The sequence below is a fragment of the Cololabis saira genome, chromosome 11 (genome assembly GCF_033807715.1).
Source record: "Cololabis saira isolate AMF1-May2022 chromosome 11, fColSai1.1, whole genome shotgun sequence".
Classification (NCBI taxonomy): Eukaryota; Metazoa; Chordata; class Actinopteri; order Beloniformes; family Belonidae; genus Cololabis; species Cololabis saira.
This window is the reverse complement of record NC_084597.1, coordinates 1,560,591-1,580,963: the sequence shown is the minus strand read 5'-3', so window position 1 is coordinate 1,580,963 and position 20,373 is coordinate 1,560,591. Positions and strand designations below refer to the sequence as shown.

At 37.3% G+C, this 20,373-nt stretch overlaps 1 protein-coding gene across 2 annotated transcripts in view; it reads left to right on the top strand.

The window, feature by feature from the left end:
* LOC133454889 (protein zer-1 homolog) overlaps positions 1-20,373 on the top strand; it is a 75,656-nt gene that overhangs the window by 22,252 nt on the left and 33,031 nt on the right. For both annotated transcript variants that reach the window (XM_061733603.1, XM_061733604.1), the window contains exons 2-4: positions 14,133-14,283; positions 16,248-16,723; positions 17,820-17,993. In XM_061733603.1, the coding sequence (XP_061589587.1) occupies positions 14,133-14,283; positions 16,248-16,723; positions 17,820-17,993 (801 nt within the window). The remainder of the gene's footprint in view (positions 1-14,132; positions 14,284-16,247; positions 16,724-17,819; positions 17,994-20,373) is intronic.

Here is a 20,373-nt window from a genome sequence, read left to right as displayed (position 1 = left end):
CGAGATGTTGTGAAAAAAGTCAAAAAAATTGTGAAAAAAGTCGTAATGTCGAGAAAAAAAAGGCGAGATGTTGTGAAAAAAGTCGAGAAAAAAAGTCAAAAATGTAAAAAAAGTCGAAATGTCGAAAAAAGTCGAAATGTCGAGAAAAAAGTCAGAAAAAAGTCAATTTTGTGAAAAAAGTCGAGAAAAAAAGTCAAAAATGTTGTGAAAAAAGTCGAAATGTCGAGAAAAAAGTCGAAATGTCGAGAAAAAAGTCGAAATATTGAGAAAAAAAGTCAAAATTTTGTGAAAAAAGTTGAGAAAAAAAGTCAAAAATGTGAAAAAAGTCGAAATGTTGAGAAAAAAGTCAAAATTTTGTGAAAATAGTGGAGAAAAAAAGTAAAAAATGTTGTGAATAAAAGTTGAAATGTCAAAACAAAAGTCATTACCAGAAAAATAACTTATTTGACTTTTTCACCTGTTTCAAGTAAATTTTCACTTAAAATGAGTAGAAAAAGTAGAAAACGAAATAACTGTTCTACTGGTCAACACGTACGTAATAAACTAAATAACTGTTCTACTGGTCAACACGTACGTAATAATAAAATAACTGTTCTACTGGTCAACACGTACGTAATAAACTAAATAACTGTTCTACTGGTCAACACGTACGTAATAAACTAAATAACTGTTCTACTGGTCAACACGTACGTAATAAACTAAATAACTGTTCTACTGGTCAACACGTACGTAATAAACTAAATAACTGTTCTACTGGTCAACACGTACGTAATAAACTAAATAACTGTTCTACTGGTCAACACGTACGTAATAAACTAAATAACTGTTCTACTGGTCAACACGTACGTAATAAACTAAATAACTGTTCTACTGGTCAACACGTACGTAATAATAAAATAACTGTTCTACTGGTCAACACGTACGTAATAAACTAAATAACTGTTCTACTGGTCAACACGTACGTAATAAACTAAATAACTATTAAAATAACTGTTCTACTGGTCAACACGTACGTAATAAACTAAATAACTGTTCTACTGGTCAACACGTACGTAATAAACTAAATAACTGTTCTACTGGTCAACACGTACGTAATAATAAAATAACTGTTCTACTGGTCAACACGTACGTAATAAACTAAATAACTGTTCTACTGGTCAACACGTACGTAATAAACTAAATAACTGTTCTACTGGTCAACACGTACGTAATAATAAAATAACTGTTCTACTGGTCAACACGTACGTAATAAACTAAATAACTGTTCTACTGGTCAACACGTACGTAATAAACTAAATAACTGTTCTACTGGTCAACACGTACGTAATAAACTAAATAACTGTTCTACTGGTCAACACGTACGTAATAAACTAAATAACTGTTCTACTGGTCAACACGTACGTAATAAACTAAATAACTGTTCTACTGGTCAACACGTACGTAATAAACTAAATAACTGTTCTACTGGTCAACACGTACGTAATAAACTAAATAACTGTTCTACTGGTCAACACGTACGTAATAATAAAATAACTGTTCTACTGGTCAACACGTACGTAATAAACTAAATAACTGTTCTACTGGTCAACACGTACGTAATAAACTAAATAACTGTTCTACTGGTCAACACGTACGTAATAAACTAAATAACTGTTCTACTGGTCAACACGTACGTAATAATAAAATAACTGTTCTACTGGTCAACACGTACGTAATAAACTAAATAACTGTTCTACTGGTCAACACGTACGTAATAATAAAATAACTGTTCTACTGGTCAACACGTACGTAATAAACTAAATAACTGTTCTACTGGTCAACACGTACGTAATAAACTAAATAACTGTTCTACTGGTCAACACGTACGTAATAAACTAAATAACTGTTCTACTGGTCAACACGTACGTAATAATAAAATAACTGTTCTACTGGTCAACACGTACGTAATAAACTAAATAACTGTTCTACTGGTCAACACGTACGTAATAAACTAAATAACTGTTCTACTGGTCAACACGTACGTAATAATAAAATAACTGTTCTACTGGTCAACACGTACGTAATAAACTAAATAACTGTTCTACTGGTCAACACGTACGTAATAAACTAAATAACTGTTCTACTGGTCAACACGTACGTAATAATAAAATAACTGTTCTACTGGTCAACACGTACGTAATAATAAAATAACTGTTCTACTGGTCAACACGTACGTAATAAACTAAATAACTGTTCTATTGGTCAACACGTACGTAATAAACTAAATAACTGTTCTACTGGTCAACACGTACGTAATAAACTAAATAACTGTTCTACTGGTCAACACGTACGTAATAATAAAATAACTGTTCTACTGGTCAACACGTACGTAATAATAAAATAACTGTTCTACTGGTCAACACGTACGTAATAAACTAAATAACTGTTCTACTGGTCAACACGTACGTAATAAACTAAATAACTGTTCTACTGGTCAACACGTACGTAATAAACTAAATAACTGTTCTACTGGTCAACACGTACGTAATAATAAAATAACTGTTCTACTGGTCAACACGTACGTAATAAACTAAATAACTGTTCTACTGGTCAACACGTACGTAATAAACTAAATAACTGTTCTACTGGTCAACACGTACGTAATAAACTAAATAACTGTTCTACTGGTCAACACGTACGTAATAATAAAATAACTGTTCTACTGGTCAACACGTACGTAATAATAAAATAACTGTTCTACTGGTCAACACGTACGTAATAAACTAAATAACTGTTCTACTGGTCAACACGTACGTAATAAACTAAATAACTGTTAAAATAACTGTTCTACTGGTCAACACGTACGTAATAATAAAATAACTGTTCTACTGGTCAACACGTACGTAATAATAAAATAACTGTTCTACTGGTCAACACGTACGTAATAATAAAATAACTGTTCTACTGGTCAACACGTACGTAATAAACTAAATAACTGTTCTACTGGTCAACACGTACGTAATAAACTAAATAACTGTTCTACTGGTCAACACGTACGTTATAAACTAAATAACTGTTCTACTGGTCAACACGTACGTAATAAACTAAATAACTGTTCTACTGGTCAACACGTACGTAATAAACTAAATAACTGTTCTACTGGTCAACACGTACGTAATAAACTAAATAACTGTTCTACTGGTCAACACGTACGTAATAAACTAAATAACTGTTCTACTGGTCAACACGTACGTAATAATAAAATAACTGTTCTACTGGTCAACACGTACGTAATAAACTAAATAACTGTTCTACTGGTCAACACGTACGTAATAAACTAAATAACTGTTCTACTGGTCAACACGTACGTAATAAACTAAATAACTGTTCTACTGGTCAACACGTACGTAATAAACTAAATAACTGTTCTACTGGTCAACACGTACGTAATAATAAAATAACTGTTCTACTGGTCAACACGTACGTAATAAACTAAATAACTGTTCTACTGGTCAACACGTACGTAATAAACTAAATAACTGTTCTACTGGTCAACACGTACGTAATAATAAAATAACTGTTCTACTGGTCAACACGTACGTAATAAACTAAATAACTGTTCTACTGGTCAACACGTACGTAATAAACTAAATAACTGTTCTACTGGTCAACACGTACGTAATAAACTAAATAACTGTTCTACTGGTCAACACGTACGTAATAAACTAAATAACTGTTCTACTGGTCAACACGTACGTAATAAACTAAATAACTGTTCTACTGGTCAACACGTACGTAATAAACTAAATAACTGTTCTACTGGTCAACACGTACGTAATAAACTAAATAACTGTTCTACTGGTCAACACGTACGTAATAAACTAAATAACTGTTCTACTGGTCAACACGTACGTAATAAACTAAATAACTGTTCTACTGGTCAACACGTACGTAATAATAAAATAACTGTTCTACTGGTCAACATGTACGTAATAAACTAAATAACTGTTCTACTGGTCAACACGTACGTAATAATAAAATAACTGTTCTACTGGTCAACACGTACGTTATAAACTAAATAACTGTTCTACTGGTCAACACGTACGTAATAAACTAAATAACTGTTCTACTGGTCAACACGTACGTAATAATAAAATAACTGTTCTACTGGTCAACACGTACGTAATAATAAAATAACTGTTCTACTGGTCAACACGTATGTAATAAACTAAATAACTGTTCTACTGGTCAACATGTACGTAATAAACTAAATAACTGTTCTACTGGTCAACACGTACGTAATAAACTAAATAACTGTTCTACTGGTCAACACGTACGTAATAAACTAAATAACTGTTCTACTGGTCAACACGTACGTAATAAACTAAATAACTGTTCTACTGGTCAACACGTACGTAATAAACTAAATAACTGTTCTACTGGTCAACACGTACGTTATAAACTAAATAACTGTTCTACTGGTCAACACGTACGTAATAATAAAATAACTGTTCTACTGGTCAACACGTACGTAATAAACTAAATAACTGTTCTACTGGTCAACACGTACGTAATAAACTAAATAACTGTTCTACTGGTCAACACGTACGTAATAATAAAATAACTGTTCTACTGGTCAACACGTACGTAATAAACTAAATAACTGTTCTACTGGTCAACACGTACGTTATAAACTAAATAACTGTTCTACTGGTCAACACGTACGTAATAATAAAATAACTGTTCTACTGGTCAACACGTACGTAATAAACTAAATAACTGTTCTACTGGTCAACACGTACGTAATAAACTAAATAACTGTTCTACTGGTCAACACGTACGTAATAAACTAAATAACTGTTCTACTGGTCAACACGTACGTAATAAACTAAATAACTGTTCTACTGGTCAACACGTACGTAATAAACTAAATAACTGTTCTACTGGTCAACACGTATGTAATAAACTAAATAACTGTTCTACTGGTCAACACGTACGTTATAAACTAAATAACTGTTCTACTGGTCAACACGTACGTAATAAACTAAATAACTGTTCTACTGGTCAACACGTACGTAATAATAAAATAACTGTTCTACTGGTCAACACGTACGTAATAAACTAAATAACTGTTAAAATAACTGTTCTACTGGTCAACACGTACGTAATAAACTAAATAACTGTTCTACTGGTCAACACGTACGTAATAAACTAAATAACTGTTCTACTGGTCAACACGTACGTAATAAACTAAATAACTGTTAAAATAACTGTTCTACTGGTCAACACGTACGTAATAAACTAAATAACTGTTCTACTGGTCAACACGTACGTAATAAACTAAATAACTGTTAAAATAACTGTTCTACTGGTCAACACGTACGTAATAAACTAAATAACTGTTCTACTTTTCTATGAAATAAGTAGAAAAATCTGCCAGAGTCGAAATGTTGAGAAAAAAGTCGAAATGTTGTGAAAAAAGTAAAAAAAATTGTGAAAAAAGTCGTAATGTCGAGAAAAAAAAGGCGAGATGTTGTGAAAAAAGTCGAGAAAAAAAGTCAAAAATGTAAAAAAAGTCGAAATGTCGAAAAAAGTGGAAATGTCGAGAAAAAAGTCAGAAAAAAAGTCAAAATTTTGTGAAAAAAGTCGAGAAAAAAAGTCAAAAATGTTGTGAAAAAGTCGAAATGTTGAGAAAAAAGTCGAAAATGTTGTGAAAAAAGTCAAAAATGTTGTGAAAAAAGTCGTAATGTCGAGAAAAAAAGGCGAAATGTTGTGAAAAAAGTCGAAATGTCGAGAAAAAAGTAAAAATTTTGCGAAAAAACTTAAAATGTTGAGAAAAAAATCGAAATGTTGAGAAAAAAGTTGAAATGTTGAGAAAAACAGTCGAAATGTCGAGAAAAAAGTCGAAATATCGAGAAAAAAAGTCAAAATTTTGTGAAAAAAGTTGAGAAAAAAAGTAAAAAATGTGAAAAAAGTCGAAATGTTGAGAAATAAGTCAAAATTTTGTGAAAATAGTGGAGAAAAAAAGTAAAAAATGTTGTGAATAAAAGTTGAAATGTCAAAACAAAAGTCATTACCAGAAAAATAACTTATTTGACTTTTTCACCTGTTTCAAGTAAATTTTCACTTAAAATGAGTAGAAAAAGTAGAAAACGAAATAACTGTTCTACTGGTCAACACGTACGTAATAAACTAAATAACTGTTCTAGCTGGTCAACACGTACGTAACAAACTAAATAACTGTTCTACTGGTCAACACGTATGTAATAAACTAAATAACTGTTCTACTGGTCAACACGTACGTAATAAACTAAATAACTGTTCTACTGGTCAACACGTACGTAATAAACTAAATAACTGTTCTACTGGTCAAGACGTACGTAATAAACTAAATAACTGTTCTACTGGTCAACACGTACGTAATAAACTAAATAACTGTTCTACTGGTCAACACGTACGTAATAAACTAAATAACTGTTCTACTGGTCAACACGTACGTAATAAACTAAATAACTGTTCTACTGGTCAACACGTATGTAATAAACTAAATAACTGTTCTACTGGTCAACACGTACGTAATAATAAAATAACTGTTCTACTGGTCAACACGTACGTAATAAACTAAATAACTGTTCTACTGGTCAACACGTACGTAATAAACTAAATAACTGTTCTACTGGTCAACACGTACGTAATAAACTAAATAACTGTTCTACTGGTCAACACGTACGTAATAAACTAAATAACTGTTCTACTGGTCAACACGTACGTTATAAACTAAATAACTGTTCTACTGGTCAACACGTACGTAATAAACTAAATAACTGTTCTACTGGTCAACACGTACGTAATAAACTAAATAACTGTTCTACTGGTCAACACGTACGTAATAAACTAAATAACTGTTCTACTGGTCAACACGTACGTAATAAACTAAATAACTGTTCTACTGGTCAACACGTATGTAATAAACTAAATAACTGTTCTACTGGTCAACACGTACGTAATAAACTAAATAACTGTTCTACTGGTCAACACGTACGTAATAATAAAATAACTGTTCTACTGGTCAACACGTACGTAATAAACTAAATAACTGTTCTACTGGTCAACACGTACGTAATAAACTAAATAACTGTTCTACTGGTCAACACGTACGTAATAAACTAAATAACTGTTCTACTGGTCAACACGTACGTAATAAACTAAATAACTGTTCTACTGGTCAACACGTACGTAATAAACTAAATAACTGTTCTACTGGTCAACACGTACGTAATAAACTAAATAACTGTTCTACTGGTCAACACGTATGTAATAAACTAAATAACTGTTCTACTGGTCAACACGTACGTAATAAACTAAATAACTGTTCTACTGGTCAACACGTACGTAATAAACTAAATAACTGTTCTACTGGTCAACACGTATGTAATAAACTAAATAACTGTTCTACTGGTCAACACGTACGTAATAAACTAAATAACTGTTCTACTGGTCAACACGTACGTAATAAACTAAATAACTGTTCTACTGGTCAACACGTACGTAATAAACTAAATAACTGTTCTACTGGTCAACACGTACGTAATAAACTAAATAACTGTTCTACTGGTCAACACGTATGTAATAAACTAAATAACTGTTCTACTGGTCAACACGTACGTAATAAACTAAATAACTGTTCTACTGGTCAACACGTACGTAATAATAAAATAACTGTTCTACTGGTCAACACGTACGTAATAAACTAAATAACTGTTCTACTGGTCAACACGTACGTAATAAACTAAATAACTGTTCTACTGGTCAACACGTACGTAATAAACTAAATAACTGTTCTACTGGTCAACACGTACGTAATAAACTAAATAACTGTTCTACTGGTCAACACGTACGTAATAATAAAATAACTGTTCTACTGGTCAACACGTACGTAATAAACTAAATAACTGTTCTACTGGTCAACACGTACGTAATAAACTAAATAACTGTTCTACTGGTCAACACGTACGTAATAAACTAAATAACTGTTCTACTGGTCAACACGTATGTAATAAACTAAATAACTGTTCTACTGGTCAACACGTACGTAATAAACTAAATAACTGTTCTACTGGTCAACACGTACGTAATAAACTAAATAACTGTTCTACTGGTCAACACGTACGTAATAAACTAAATAACTGTTCTACTGGTCAACACGTATGTAATAAACTAAATAACTGTTCTACTGGTCAACACGTACGTAATAAACTAAATAACTGTTCTAGCTGGTCAACACGTACGTAACAAACTAAATAACTGTTCTACTGGTCAACACGTATGTAATAAACTAAATAACTGTTCTACTGGTCAACACGTACGTAATAAACTAAATAACTGTTCTACTGGTCAACACGTACGTAATAAACTAAATAACTGTTCTACTGGTCAAGACGTACGTAATAAACTAAATAACTGTTCTACTGGTCAACACGTACGTAATAAACTAAATAACTGTTCTACTGGTCAACACGTACGTAATAAACTAAATAACTGTTCTACTGGTCAACACGTACGTAATAAACTAAATAACTGTTCTACTGGTCAACACGTATGTAATAAACTAAATAACTGTTCTACTGGTCAACACGTACGTAATAATAAAATAACTGTTCTACTGGTCAACACGTACGTAATAAACTAAATAACTGTTCTACTGGTCAACACGTACGTAATAAACTAAATAACTGTTCTACTGGTCAACACGTACGTAATAAACTAAATAACTGTTCTACTGGTCAACACGTACGTAATAAACTAAATAACTGTTCTACTGGTCAACACGTACGTTATAAACTAAATAACTGTTCTACTGGTCAACACGTACGTAATAAACTAAATAACTGTTCTACTGGTCAACACGTACGTAATAAACTAAATAACTGTTCTACTGGTCAACACGTACGTAATAAACTAAATAACTGTTCTACTGGTCAACACGTACGTAATAAACTAAATAACTGTTCTACTGGTCAACACGTATGTAATAAACTAAATAACTGTTCTACTGGTCAACACGTACGTAATAAACTAAATAACTGTTCTACTGGTCAACACGTACGTAATAATAAAATAACTGTTCTACTGGTCAACACGTACGTAATAAACTAAATAACTGTTCTACTGGTCAACACGTACGTAATAAACTAAATAACTGTTCTACTGGTCAACACGTACGTAATAAACTAAATAACTGTTCTACTGGTCAACACGTACGTAATAAACTAAATAACTGTTCTACTGGTCAACACGTACGTAATAAACTAAATAACTGTTCTACTGGTCAACACGTACGTAATAAACTAAATAACTGTTCTACTGGTCAACACGTATGTAATAAACTAAATAACTGTTCTACTGGTCAACACGTACGTAATAAACTAAATAACTGTTCTACTGGTCAACACGTACGTAATAAACTAAATAACTGTTCTACTGGTCAACACGTATGTAATAAACTAAATAACTGTTCTACTGGTCAACACGTACGTAATAAACTAAATAACTGTTCTACTGGTCAACACGTACGTAATAAACTAAATAACTGTTCTACTGGTCAACACGTACGTAATAAACTAAATAACTGTTCTACTGGTCAACACGTACGTAATAAACTAAATAACTGTTCTACTGGTCAACACGTATGTAATAAACTAAATAACTGTTCTACTGGTCAACACGTACGTAATAAACTAAATAACTGTTCTACTGGTCAACACGTACGTAATAATAAAATAACTGTTCTACTGGTCAACACGTACGTAATAAACTAAATAACTGTTCTACTGGTCAACACGTACGTAATAAACTAAATAACTGTTCTACTGGTCAACACGTACGTAATAAACTAAATAACTGTTCTACTGGTCAACACGTACGTAATAAACTAAATAACTGTTCTACTGGTCAACACGTACGTAATAATAAAATAACTGTTCTACTGGTCAACACGTACGTAATAAACTAAATAACTGTTCTACTGGTCAACACGTACGTAATAAACTAAATAACTGTTCTACTGGTCAACACGTACGTAATAAACTAAATAACTGTTCTACTGGTCAACACGTATGTAATAAACTAAATAACTGTTCTACTGGTCAACACGTACGTAATAAACTAAATAACTGTTCTACTGGTCAACACGTACGTAATAAACTAAATAACTGTTCTACTGGTCAACACGTACGTAATAAACTAAATAACTGTTCTACTGGTCAACACGTATGTAATAAACTAAATAACTGTTCTACTGGTCAACACGTACGTAATAAACTAAATAACTGTTCTACTGGTCAACACGTACGTAATAAACTAAATAACTGTTCTACTGGTCAACACGTACGTAATAATAAAATAACTGTTCTACTGGTCAACACGTACGTAATAAACTAAATAACTGTTCTACTGGTCAACACGTACGTAATAATAAAATAACTGTTCTACTGGTCAACACGTATGTAATAAACTAAATAACTGTTCTACTGGTCAACACGTACGTAATAAACTAAATAACTGTTCTACTGGTCAACACGTACGTAATAATAAAATAACTGTTCTACTGGTCAACACGTACGTAATAAACTAAATAACTGTTCTACTGGTCAACACGTACGTAATAAACTAAATAACTGTTCTACTGGTCAACATGTACGTAATAAACTAAATAACTGTTCTACTGGTCAACACGTACGTAATAAACTAAATAACTGTTCTACTGGTCAACACGTACGTAATAAACTAAATAACTGTTCTACTGGTCAACACGTACGTAATAATAAAATAACTGTTCTACTGGTCAACACGTACGTAATAATAAAATAACTGTTCTACTGGTCAACACGTACGTAATAAACTAAATAACTGTTCTACTGGTCAACACGTACGTAATAAACTAAATAACTGTTCTACTGGTCAACACGTACGTAATAATAAAATAACTGTTCTACTGGTCAACACGTACGTAATAAACTAAATAACTGTTCTACTGGTCAACACGTACGTAATAAACTAAATAACTGTTCTACTGGTCAACACGTACGTAATAAACTAAATAACTGTTCTACTGGTCAACACGTACGTAATAAACTAAATAACTGTTCTAGCTGGTCAACACGTACGTAATAAACTAAATAACTGTTCTACTGGTCAACACGTACGTAATAAACTAAATAACTGTTCTACTGGTCAACACGTACGTAATAAACTAAATAACTGTTCTACTGGTCAACACGTACGTAATAAACTAAATAACTGTTCTACTGGTCAACACGTATGTAATAAACTAAATAACTGTTCTACTGGTCAACACGTACGTAATAATAAAATAACTGTTCTACTGGTCAACACGTACGTAATAAACTAAATAACTGTTCTACTGGTCAACACGTACGTAATAAACTAAATAACTGTTCTACTGGTCAACACGTACGTAATAAACTAAATAACTGTTCTACTGGTCAACACGTACGTAATAATAAAATAACTGTTCTACTGGTCAACACGTACGTAATAAACTAAATAACTGTTCTACTGGTCAACACGTACGTAATAAACTAAATAACTGTTCTACTGGTCAACACGTATGTAATAAACTAAATAACTGTTCTACTGGTCAACACGTACGTAATAAACTAAATAACTGTTCTACTGGTCAACATGTACGTAATAAACTAAATAACTGTTCTACTGGTCAACACGTACGTAATAAACTAAATAACTGTTCTACTGGTCAACACGTACGTAATAAACTAAATAACTGTTCTACTGGTCAACACGTACGTAATAAACTAAATAACTGTTCTACTGGTCAACACGTACGTAATAAACTAAATAACTGTTCTACTGGTCAACACGTACGTAATAATAAAATAACTGTTCTACTGGTCAACACGTACGTTATAAACTAAATAACTGTTCTACTGGTCAACACGTACGTAATAAACTAAATAACTGTTCTACTGGTCAACACGTACGTAATAAACTAAATAACTGTTCTACTGGTCAACACGTACGTAATAAACTAAATAACTGTTCTACTGGTCAACACGTACGTAATAATAAAATAACTGTTCTACTGGTCAACACGTACGTAATAAACTAAATAACTGTTCTAGCTGGTCAACACGTACGTAATAATAAAATAACTGTTCTACTTTTCTACGAAATAAGTAGAAAAATCTGCCAGTGTCGAAATGTTGAGGAAAAAAGTCGAAATGTCGAGAAAAAAAGTCAAAATTTTGTGAAAAAACTTAAAATGTTAAGAAAAGAAGATTTTGTGAATAATAGTCGAAATGTCGAAAACAAAAGTCATTACCAGAAAAATAACTTGTTATTTGACTTTTTCACCTCTTTCAAGTAGGTCTGGGCGATATGGACCAAAAGTCATATCTCGATATTTTCTAGCTAAATGGCGATACACGATATATATCTCGATATTTTTTCTGTGCCATAATTGGGGTTTCCCCCAAAGCATTATAGCATAGCATCTCTGTTAGCATCTCTGTTAGCATCTCTGTTAGCATCTCTGTTAGCATCTCTGTTAGCTTCATTTTTTTCTGAGGCAAACCCTTAAAAAAACAGTCAGTTTTAATACAAAGCCTCGTACCAAATGTCACACAGGTTCCTTTATTAACAGAGGTCTGCACAATATCAACATGTATAAAACAAATGAAATAAAAATAAACTGCTGCATATATAGAATAAAAATGCTTCTTGAATAAAATAAAACAAATATCCCTTTCCTGCATAACAATTAAATTAAAATACACTGTGCAATTAATACAATGTAGACAGTAACAGGCAGACTTTTCCACTGAGGTTGACAGTTGTGCAAATAACTAAACATTTGTGCAAATCTCAAATAAAACATTCAAGTCAATTTGTCACAAAATAAGCTATATCAAAATCATTAAAAAAAAAAATAATTTTTAATAATTTTTTTTTTTTTTTTTTAGAAATCGATATAAACGATAAGTCTCATACCATATAGCGTTTGAAAATATATCGATATATATTAAAATCTCGATATATCGCCCAGCCCTACTTTCAAGTAAATTTTCACTAAAAATGAGTAGAAAAAGTAGAAAAACCATGTGTTACCAGGGAAACAGAAACAAGCTGCGTCTCCGCTCCGACGTCTTGATTGTTCCTTATTTATCTCACTGGAATTGTGGGGATCCACCTTTAAAACCACCTTAAATTCAATAATAACACGGTAAAAACTCCAAATCTGACCAGGAATATTTGTCTTATTTCTAGTTAAAATGTCTCATTTTTAGTCAAAAACATCTCATTACACTTAAAACAAGAATCATCACCGGAAAACATTTGTCATTTCGACTTTTTTCACCTAATTTTGACTTTTTTTCTCGACATTTCAACTTTTTTCACAAAAGTTTGACTTTCGTTCGTTCGTTCGTTCGTTCGTTCGTTCGTTCGTTCGTTCGTTCGTTCGTTCGTTCGTTCGTTCGTTCGTTCGTTCGTTCGTTCGTTCGTTCGTTCGTTCGTTCGTTCGTTCGTTCGTTCGTTCGTTCGTTCGTTCGTTCGTTCGTTCGTTCGTTCGTTCGTTCGTTCGTTCGTTCGTTCGTTCGTTCGTTCGTTCGTTCGTTCGTTCGTTCGTTCGTTCGTTCGTTCTTTCTTTCTTTCTTTCTTTCTTTCTTTCTTTCTTTCTTTCTTTCTTTCTTTCTTTCTTTCTTTCTTTCTTTCTTTCTTTCTTTCTTTCTTTCTTTCTTTCTTTCTTTCTTTCTTTCTTTCTTTCTTTCTTTCTTTCTTTCTTTCTTTCTTTCTTTCTTTCTTTCTTTCTTTTCTTTTCTACTTATTTTAGGTGAAAATTTATTTTTAGGAAGGAGTTGGTTCACACGGACAGTAACTTATGTTTTATTTCTTTTATTTCTCTTTTATTCCAGATATGTGGAGTTGGTTCACACGGACAGTAACTTATGTTTTATCTCTTTTATTTCTCTTTTATTTCAGATATGTGGAGCTGGTTCACACGGACAGTAACTTATGTTTTATCTCTTTTATTTCTCTTTTATTTCAGATATGTGGATTTGGTTCACACGGACAGTAACTTATGTTTTATCTCTTTTATTTCTCTTTTATTTCAGATATGTGGAGTTGGTTCACACGGACAGTAACTTTGACGTAGAGGAAAGTTTCTTCCAGCTGTTCTCGGACCCTCGGAACACCAGACTGACCCGAGTTCAGCTGAGAGAAGGTTTCGTTTGGGACCGAGATCTGGACGCCATAAGAAAACAGGTAAAACTGCAACAATTACAACTTACAATTTAGTTCTAATCCACGCACTTTCACATAAGAAAACAGGTGTCAAACTGCAACTGAAACCAATCCTGAATGTCATATTATTTATTTTGTTTTATTACACCAAGTGTACATAATACAATTACAAGATAGAGACAGTGCCCGTGTGCGTGCGTCCCTGCGTCCCTGCGTCCCAGTGTGTGTTCCTGCGTGCGTGCCTGTGTGTGTGCCTACGTGCGTTCCTTCGTGCGTGCGTGTCTGTGTGCGTGCGTGGGTTCCTGTGTTCCTGTGTGCCTGCGTGCGTGTCTCTGTGTGTGCCTGCGTGCGTGCCTGTGCGCCTGTGTGCGTGCCTGTGTGTGTGTGTGTGTGTGTGTGTGCCTGCGTGCGTGCCTGTGTGCGTGTGTTCCTGCGTGCGTTCCTTCGTGCGTGCCTACGTGTGTGTGTGCGTGCGTGTCTGTGTGCGTGTCTGTGTGCCTGTGTGCGTGCGTGCGTGCCTGTGTGCGTGCGTGCGAGCGTTCCTGCGTGCATGCGTGGGTTCCTGTGTGCCTGCGTGCGTGTCTGTGTGCGTGCGTGCCTGTGTGCGTGTCTGTGTGTCTGCGTGCGTGCGTGTCTGTGTGCGTGTCTGTGTGTCTGCGTGCGTGCGTGTCTGTGTGCGTGTCTGTGTGTCTGCGTGCGTGCGTGTCTGTGTGCGTGCGTGCATTCCTGCGTGCATGCGTGCGTTCCTTCGTGCGTTCCTGGGTGCGTGCCTGTGTGTGTGCGTGCGTTCCTGTGTGCGTGTCTGTGTGCCTGCGTGCGTGCGTGCATTCCTGCGTGCATTCCTGCGTGCATGCGTGCGTTCCTGGGTGCGTGCCTGTGTGTGTGCGTGCGTTCCTGCGTGCGTTCCTGTGTGCGTGCGTGCCTGTGTGTGTGCGTGCCTGCGTGCATTCCTGCGTGCGTGCCTGTGTGCGTGCGTGCGTTCCTGCGTGCGTGCGTGCGTTCCTGCGTGCGTGCATGCGTTCCTGCGTGCATGCGTGCGTGCCTGTGTGCGTGTCTGTGTGCGTGCGTGCCTGTGTGCGTGTCTGTGTGCGTACGTGTCTGTGTGCGTGCCTGTGTGCGTGCGTGCCTGCGTGCGTGTGTGCATGCATGCGTTCGTGCGTGCGTGCCTGTGTGCGTGTGTGCGTTCCTGCGTGCGTGCGTTCCTGCGTGCGTGCGTTCCTGCGTGCGTGCCTGTGTGCGTGTGTGCGTTCCTGCGTGCGTGCGTTCCTGTGTGCGTGCGTTCCTGTGTGCGTGCGTTCCTGCGTGCGTGCGTTCCTGCGTGTGTGCGTTCCTGCGTGCGTGCGTTCCTGCGTGCGTGCGTTCCTGCGTGCGTGCGTTCCTGCGTGCGTGCCTGTGTGCGTGTGTGCGTTCCTGCGTGCGTGCGTTCCTGCGTGCGTGCGTTCCTGCGTGCGTGCGTTCCTGCCTGCGTGCCTGTGTGCGTGCGTTCCTGCGTGCGTTCCTGTGTGCGTGCATGCGTTCCTGCGTGCGTGCGTTCCTGCGTGCGTTCGTGCGTGCGTGCGGTGTAGATACCCAAGGGTGTAGCTGAGGCCCTGTTTCCACGTAGCAAAAACGGAGGCGTTTTCATGCGTTTTGTCCGTCCGTTTACAGGAAAACGAAGCTCAAAGTTTCCAAAAAACATCATTTCTGGAAACTCCGGCCAAAGTGTAGATTTTTAAAACCTCCGTCTTCACGTTTGCTTGTAAACGGAGAGAAACGGACATTTAGACTCCAGAACGTCACATTATGAGACAGAAACGTCACATGTATCTGTGTAATTTATAGTAGTTTTGCTGTTTGACTGGGCCATTCAATAGCTACGGTTAGCTACGGTTAGCTACAGTAGCTTTCTGGGGAGTCCCATCTTACAAACCTCCATTGATTGTTATTCTGTATTTGTGTTTTTTAAATGATTAGTGAATAAACTTGAACAAACCTCTTGTCTCCAGGACCTGATGGAGCTGCACCTCACCTACTGCCACCGACTCTCGTCTCGCAGCTTAAAAACACTAACTTGCTTCCGCGAGACGTTGGTGTCTCTTTGCCTGTTCGGCTGCAGCCAGATCTTCTACCGGAAGAACGGCGGCGCGCCGCTCGCCTGTAACGAAGACACAGACGACGACGACGATGACGAAGAAGAAGAAAAGAGCCCGGCGTCGTCCCGGCAGGCGTTGGAAACGGACTTTAGCTTCCAGGGATTCAACCGGCTCCGGTTGCTGAACCTGGGAGGTTTACCGGACGAGGTGGACGCCGAGTCGCTGCTCAGACCGCTCACGTCCATCACCTCGCTAGATCTGTCCAACGTGCACTTGCCCAGCACGGCGTTTCTCACGCAGTGGAAAGAAAGACTGGCCTCGCTCGTTCTCTACAACGTGGACCTGACGGAGGAAACGCTGGAAACGCTGGTGGAGCTGACCAATCTACGGTGAGAGCAAAAACTAAAATCTGACCAATCTACGGTGAGAGCAAAAACTAAAATCTGACCAATCTACGGTGAGAGCAAAAACTAAAATCTGACCAATCTACGGTGAGAGCAGAGAAAAACTCCAGATCTGACCGGGAAGATTGAGCTTATTTCTAGTTAAAATGTCTCATTTTTAGTCAAAAAATCCTATTACACTTAAAACAATTCTCATCACTGGGAAAAACAACAATTTTCACCTGTTTCAAGTAGATTTTCACTTGAAATACCGTATTGTCCTGAATATAAGACAGTGTTTTTTGCATTGAAATAAGACTGAAAAAGTGGGGGTCGTCTTACATTCGGGGTCTAGACGTTATACCCATTCACAACGCTAGATGGCGCCAGATATCTTTAAAGTGAATGCTGAACTTAACTCCCCAGGCCAAAGGAACCCCTGCACGAAGAAGAAAAATAAAAAATAGTATAAGAAAGAAAAGAGAAGAAAATAAGAGAAGAGATAACAGAAAAAGGAGAAACGTAGCGACAATCTAGAGAAAAGAGGGTGGAAGATCGGCAGGTGAACCGGCAGCTGAGGAGAAGTTATGATGCAAACTTCAACATGATGGTTTAATGAGGCAAAATATCAGGCTTTTTCTCTCCAATATATTGTTATAATCATTTGTTTCAGATGTGCTGTCATTATATTTTCTATTGAATTTGGTGTTCAAAAAGTCTTTTTTTAAACTTGAGTCTTGAAAAAGAGGGTTGTCTTATAATCGGGACAAAACGGTAAGTAGAAAAATCAGCTTTTTTAGCTTGTAATAAGAAGATAAATCTTGTTCCACTGGCAGATTTTTCTACTTATTTCAAGTGAAAATTTACTTGAAACTGGTGAAAATTGTCAAATAAGTTATTTTTCTGGTAATGACTCTTGTTTTAAGTGTGATGAGATTTTCTGACTAAAAATGAGACATTTGAACTAGAAATAAGACAAATATTCCTGGTAAGATTTGGGGTTTTTACAGTGTCATGCTCCTCGCGCGAGCTCGTACGGACGAACGTCACTTCCCTCTTTTAATCTTCTTTATTTCCTTTATTTCTTGTTTTTCTGCTCCAGGCATCTGGACATTTCCCGCGAGAGCATGAGGACGACCAAGTTCAAGATGAACAGGAAGATCCTGACGGCCGTCGTGCAGCGTCTCGTCAACCTGGTGTCGCTGGACATTTCAGGACACGTCATGCTGGACAACTGCACCGTCCCGCACTTCGAGGAGGCCATGGGCCGCCCCAGGTGGGTTAACTAGTCCACTAACTAGTCTAACTAGTCTAGTAACTAGTCTAACTAGCCTAACTAGTCTGGACAACTGCACCGTCCCGCACTTCGAGGAGGCCATGGGCCGGCCCAGGTGGGTTAACTAGTCCCCTAACTAGTCTGGTAACTAGTCTAACTAGACTACTAACTAGTCTGGACAACTGCACCGTCCCGCACTTCGAGGAGGCCATGGGCCGGCCCAGGTGGGTTAACTAGTCCCCTAACTAGCCTAGTAACTAGTCTAACTAGACTACTAACTAGTCTGGACAACTGCACCGTCCCGCACTTCGAGGAGGCCATGGGCCGCCCCAGGTGGGTTAACTAGTCTAACTAGTCTAGTAACTAGTCTAACTACCCTAACTAGTCTGGTAACTAGTCTAACTAGTCTAGTAACTAGTCTGGACAACTGCACCGTCCCGCACTTTGAGGAGGCCATGGGCCGTCCCAGGTGGGTTAACTAGTCCCCTAACTAGTCTAACTAGTCTAACTAGTCTACTAACTAATCTAACTAGTCTAGTAACTAGTCTGGACAACTGCACCGTCCCGCACTTTGAGGAGGCCATGGGCCGCCCCAGGTGGGTTAACTAGTCTAACTAGTCTAGTAACTAGTCTAACTACCCTAACTAGTCTGGTAACTAGTCTAACTAGTCTAGTAACTAGTCTGGACAACTGCACCGTCCCGCACTTCGAGGAGGCCATGGGCCGTCCCAGGTGGGTTAACTAGTCCCCTAACTAGTCTAACTAGTCTAACTAGTCTACTAACTAATCTAACTAGTCTAGTAACTAGTCTGGACAACTGCACCGTCCCGCACTTTGAGGAGGCCATGGGCCGCCCCAGGTGGGTTAACTAGTCTACTAACTAGTTTATCTAGTCTAGTAACTAGTCTAACTAGTTTAGTAACTAGTCTAACTAGCCTAACTAGCCTAACTAATCTAGTAACTAGTCTAGTAACTAGTCTAACTAGTCTGGACAACTGCACCGTCCCGCACTTCGAGGAGGCCATGGGCCGCCCCAGGTGGGTTAACTAGTCCACTAACTAGTCTAGTAACTAGTGTAACTAGTCTAGTAACTAGTGTAACTAGTCTAACTAGCCTAACTAGTCTAGTAACTAGCCTAGTAACTAGTCTAACTAGCCTAGTAACTAGTCTAACTAGTCTAACTAGTCTAGTAACTAGTCTGGACAACTGCACCGTCCCGCACTTTGAGGAGGCCGTGGGCCGGCCCAGGTGGGTTAACTAGTCTAACTAGTCTAGTAACTAGTCTAACTAGTCTACTAACTAGTTTAACTAGTCTACTAACTAGTTTAACTAGTTTAACTACTCTACTAACTAGTCTAGTAACGAGTCTAGTAACTATCTAGTAACATAATACGGTGTGACGTACATGCACGAAAATCGGTACACACCTGTATCATGTCACAACTTAAAGAAAAGTGTGACTATGAAATTATTTTGTTTATTTTTTACGTGCGGCTATGTGTGTGTGTGTGTGTGTGTGTGTGTGTGTGTGTGTGTGTGTGTGTGTGTGTGTGTGTGTACGTGTGTGTATGTGTGTGTGTGTGTGTGTGTGTGTGTGTGTGTGTGTGTGTGTGTGTGTGTGTGTATGTGTGTGTGTGTGTGTGTGTGTGTGTGTGTGTGTGTGTGTGTGTGTGTGGCTATTAGTGATGCACCGAAATTGTTTGGCCGAAAATAGCAAAAAAACACTTTGGGTGTTCGGTGGAATAAGTGGGGAAAAAAACTAACAATTAATAACGGCGTGTGGTGACGCAATCAAACAGGGAACAGCGTGAGTGAGCGGCGTGTTCGTGGTGTTAAAGCAGCAAACATGTCAGCATGGCAGATCATTACTGGGATGTGGGAAAAAGCAGAGGAGAAATGATCCAGGCTGAGTTGGATTTGGAAAATCCGCTTGATGATGGAGACGGTCGCACCGCGGAGGAGATCGAGGAGATAGAGCAAAGAAAAGGGCCCGAACTAGCGATGCGGTGGAGAACCCTCACTGTCTGATATGACTGTATGAATTATTATACAAGGCTTCAAATTGCGGAGATCAGCCCCACCGAGAAAATTATAAAGGATTATGAGAAAAAATACAATAAGTACAGTAAGACAAATTGTGACTGGCGGGTATTTCACTGCACATTTATTTGATTTATGCAATGGTGAAAAAATTGGCAAAATATTTTAATAATATAAAAATTGTTCGGCATTATTCGGTATTCGGCCAAGTGTTTACTATTATTTTCGGTTTCGGCCACAAATTTTCACTTCGGTGCATCACTAGTGTGTGTGCGTGCGTGCGTGCGTGCGTGCGTGCGTGCGTGCGTGCGTGCGTGCGTGCGTGCGTGCGTGCGTGCGT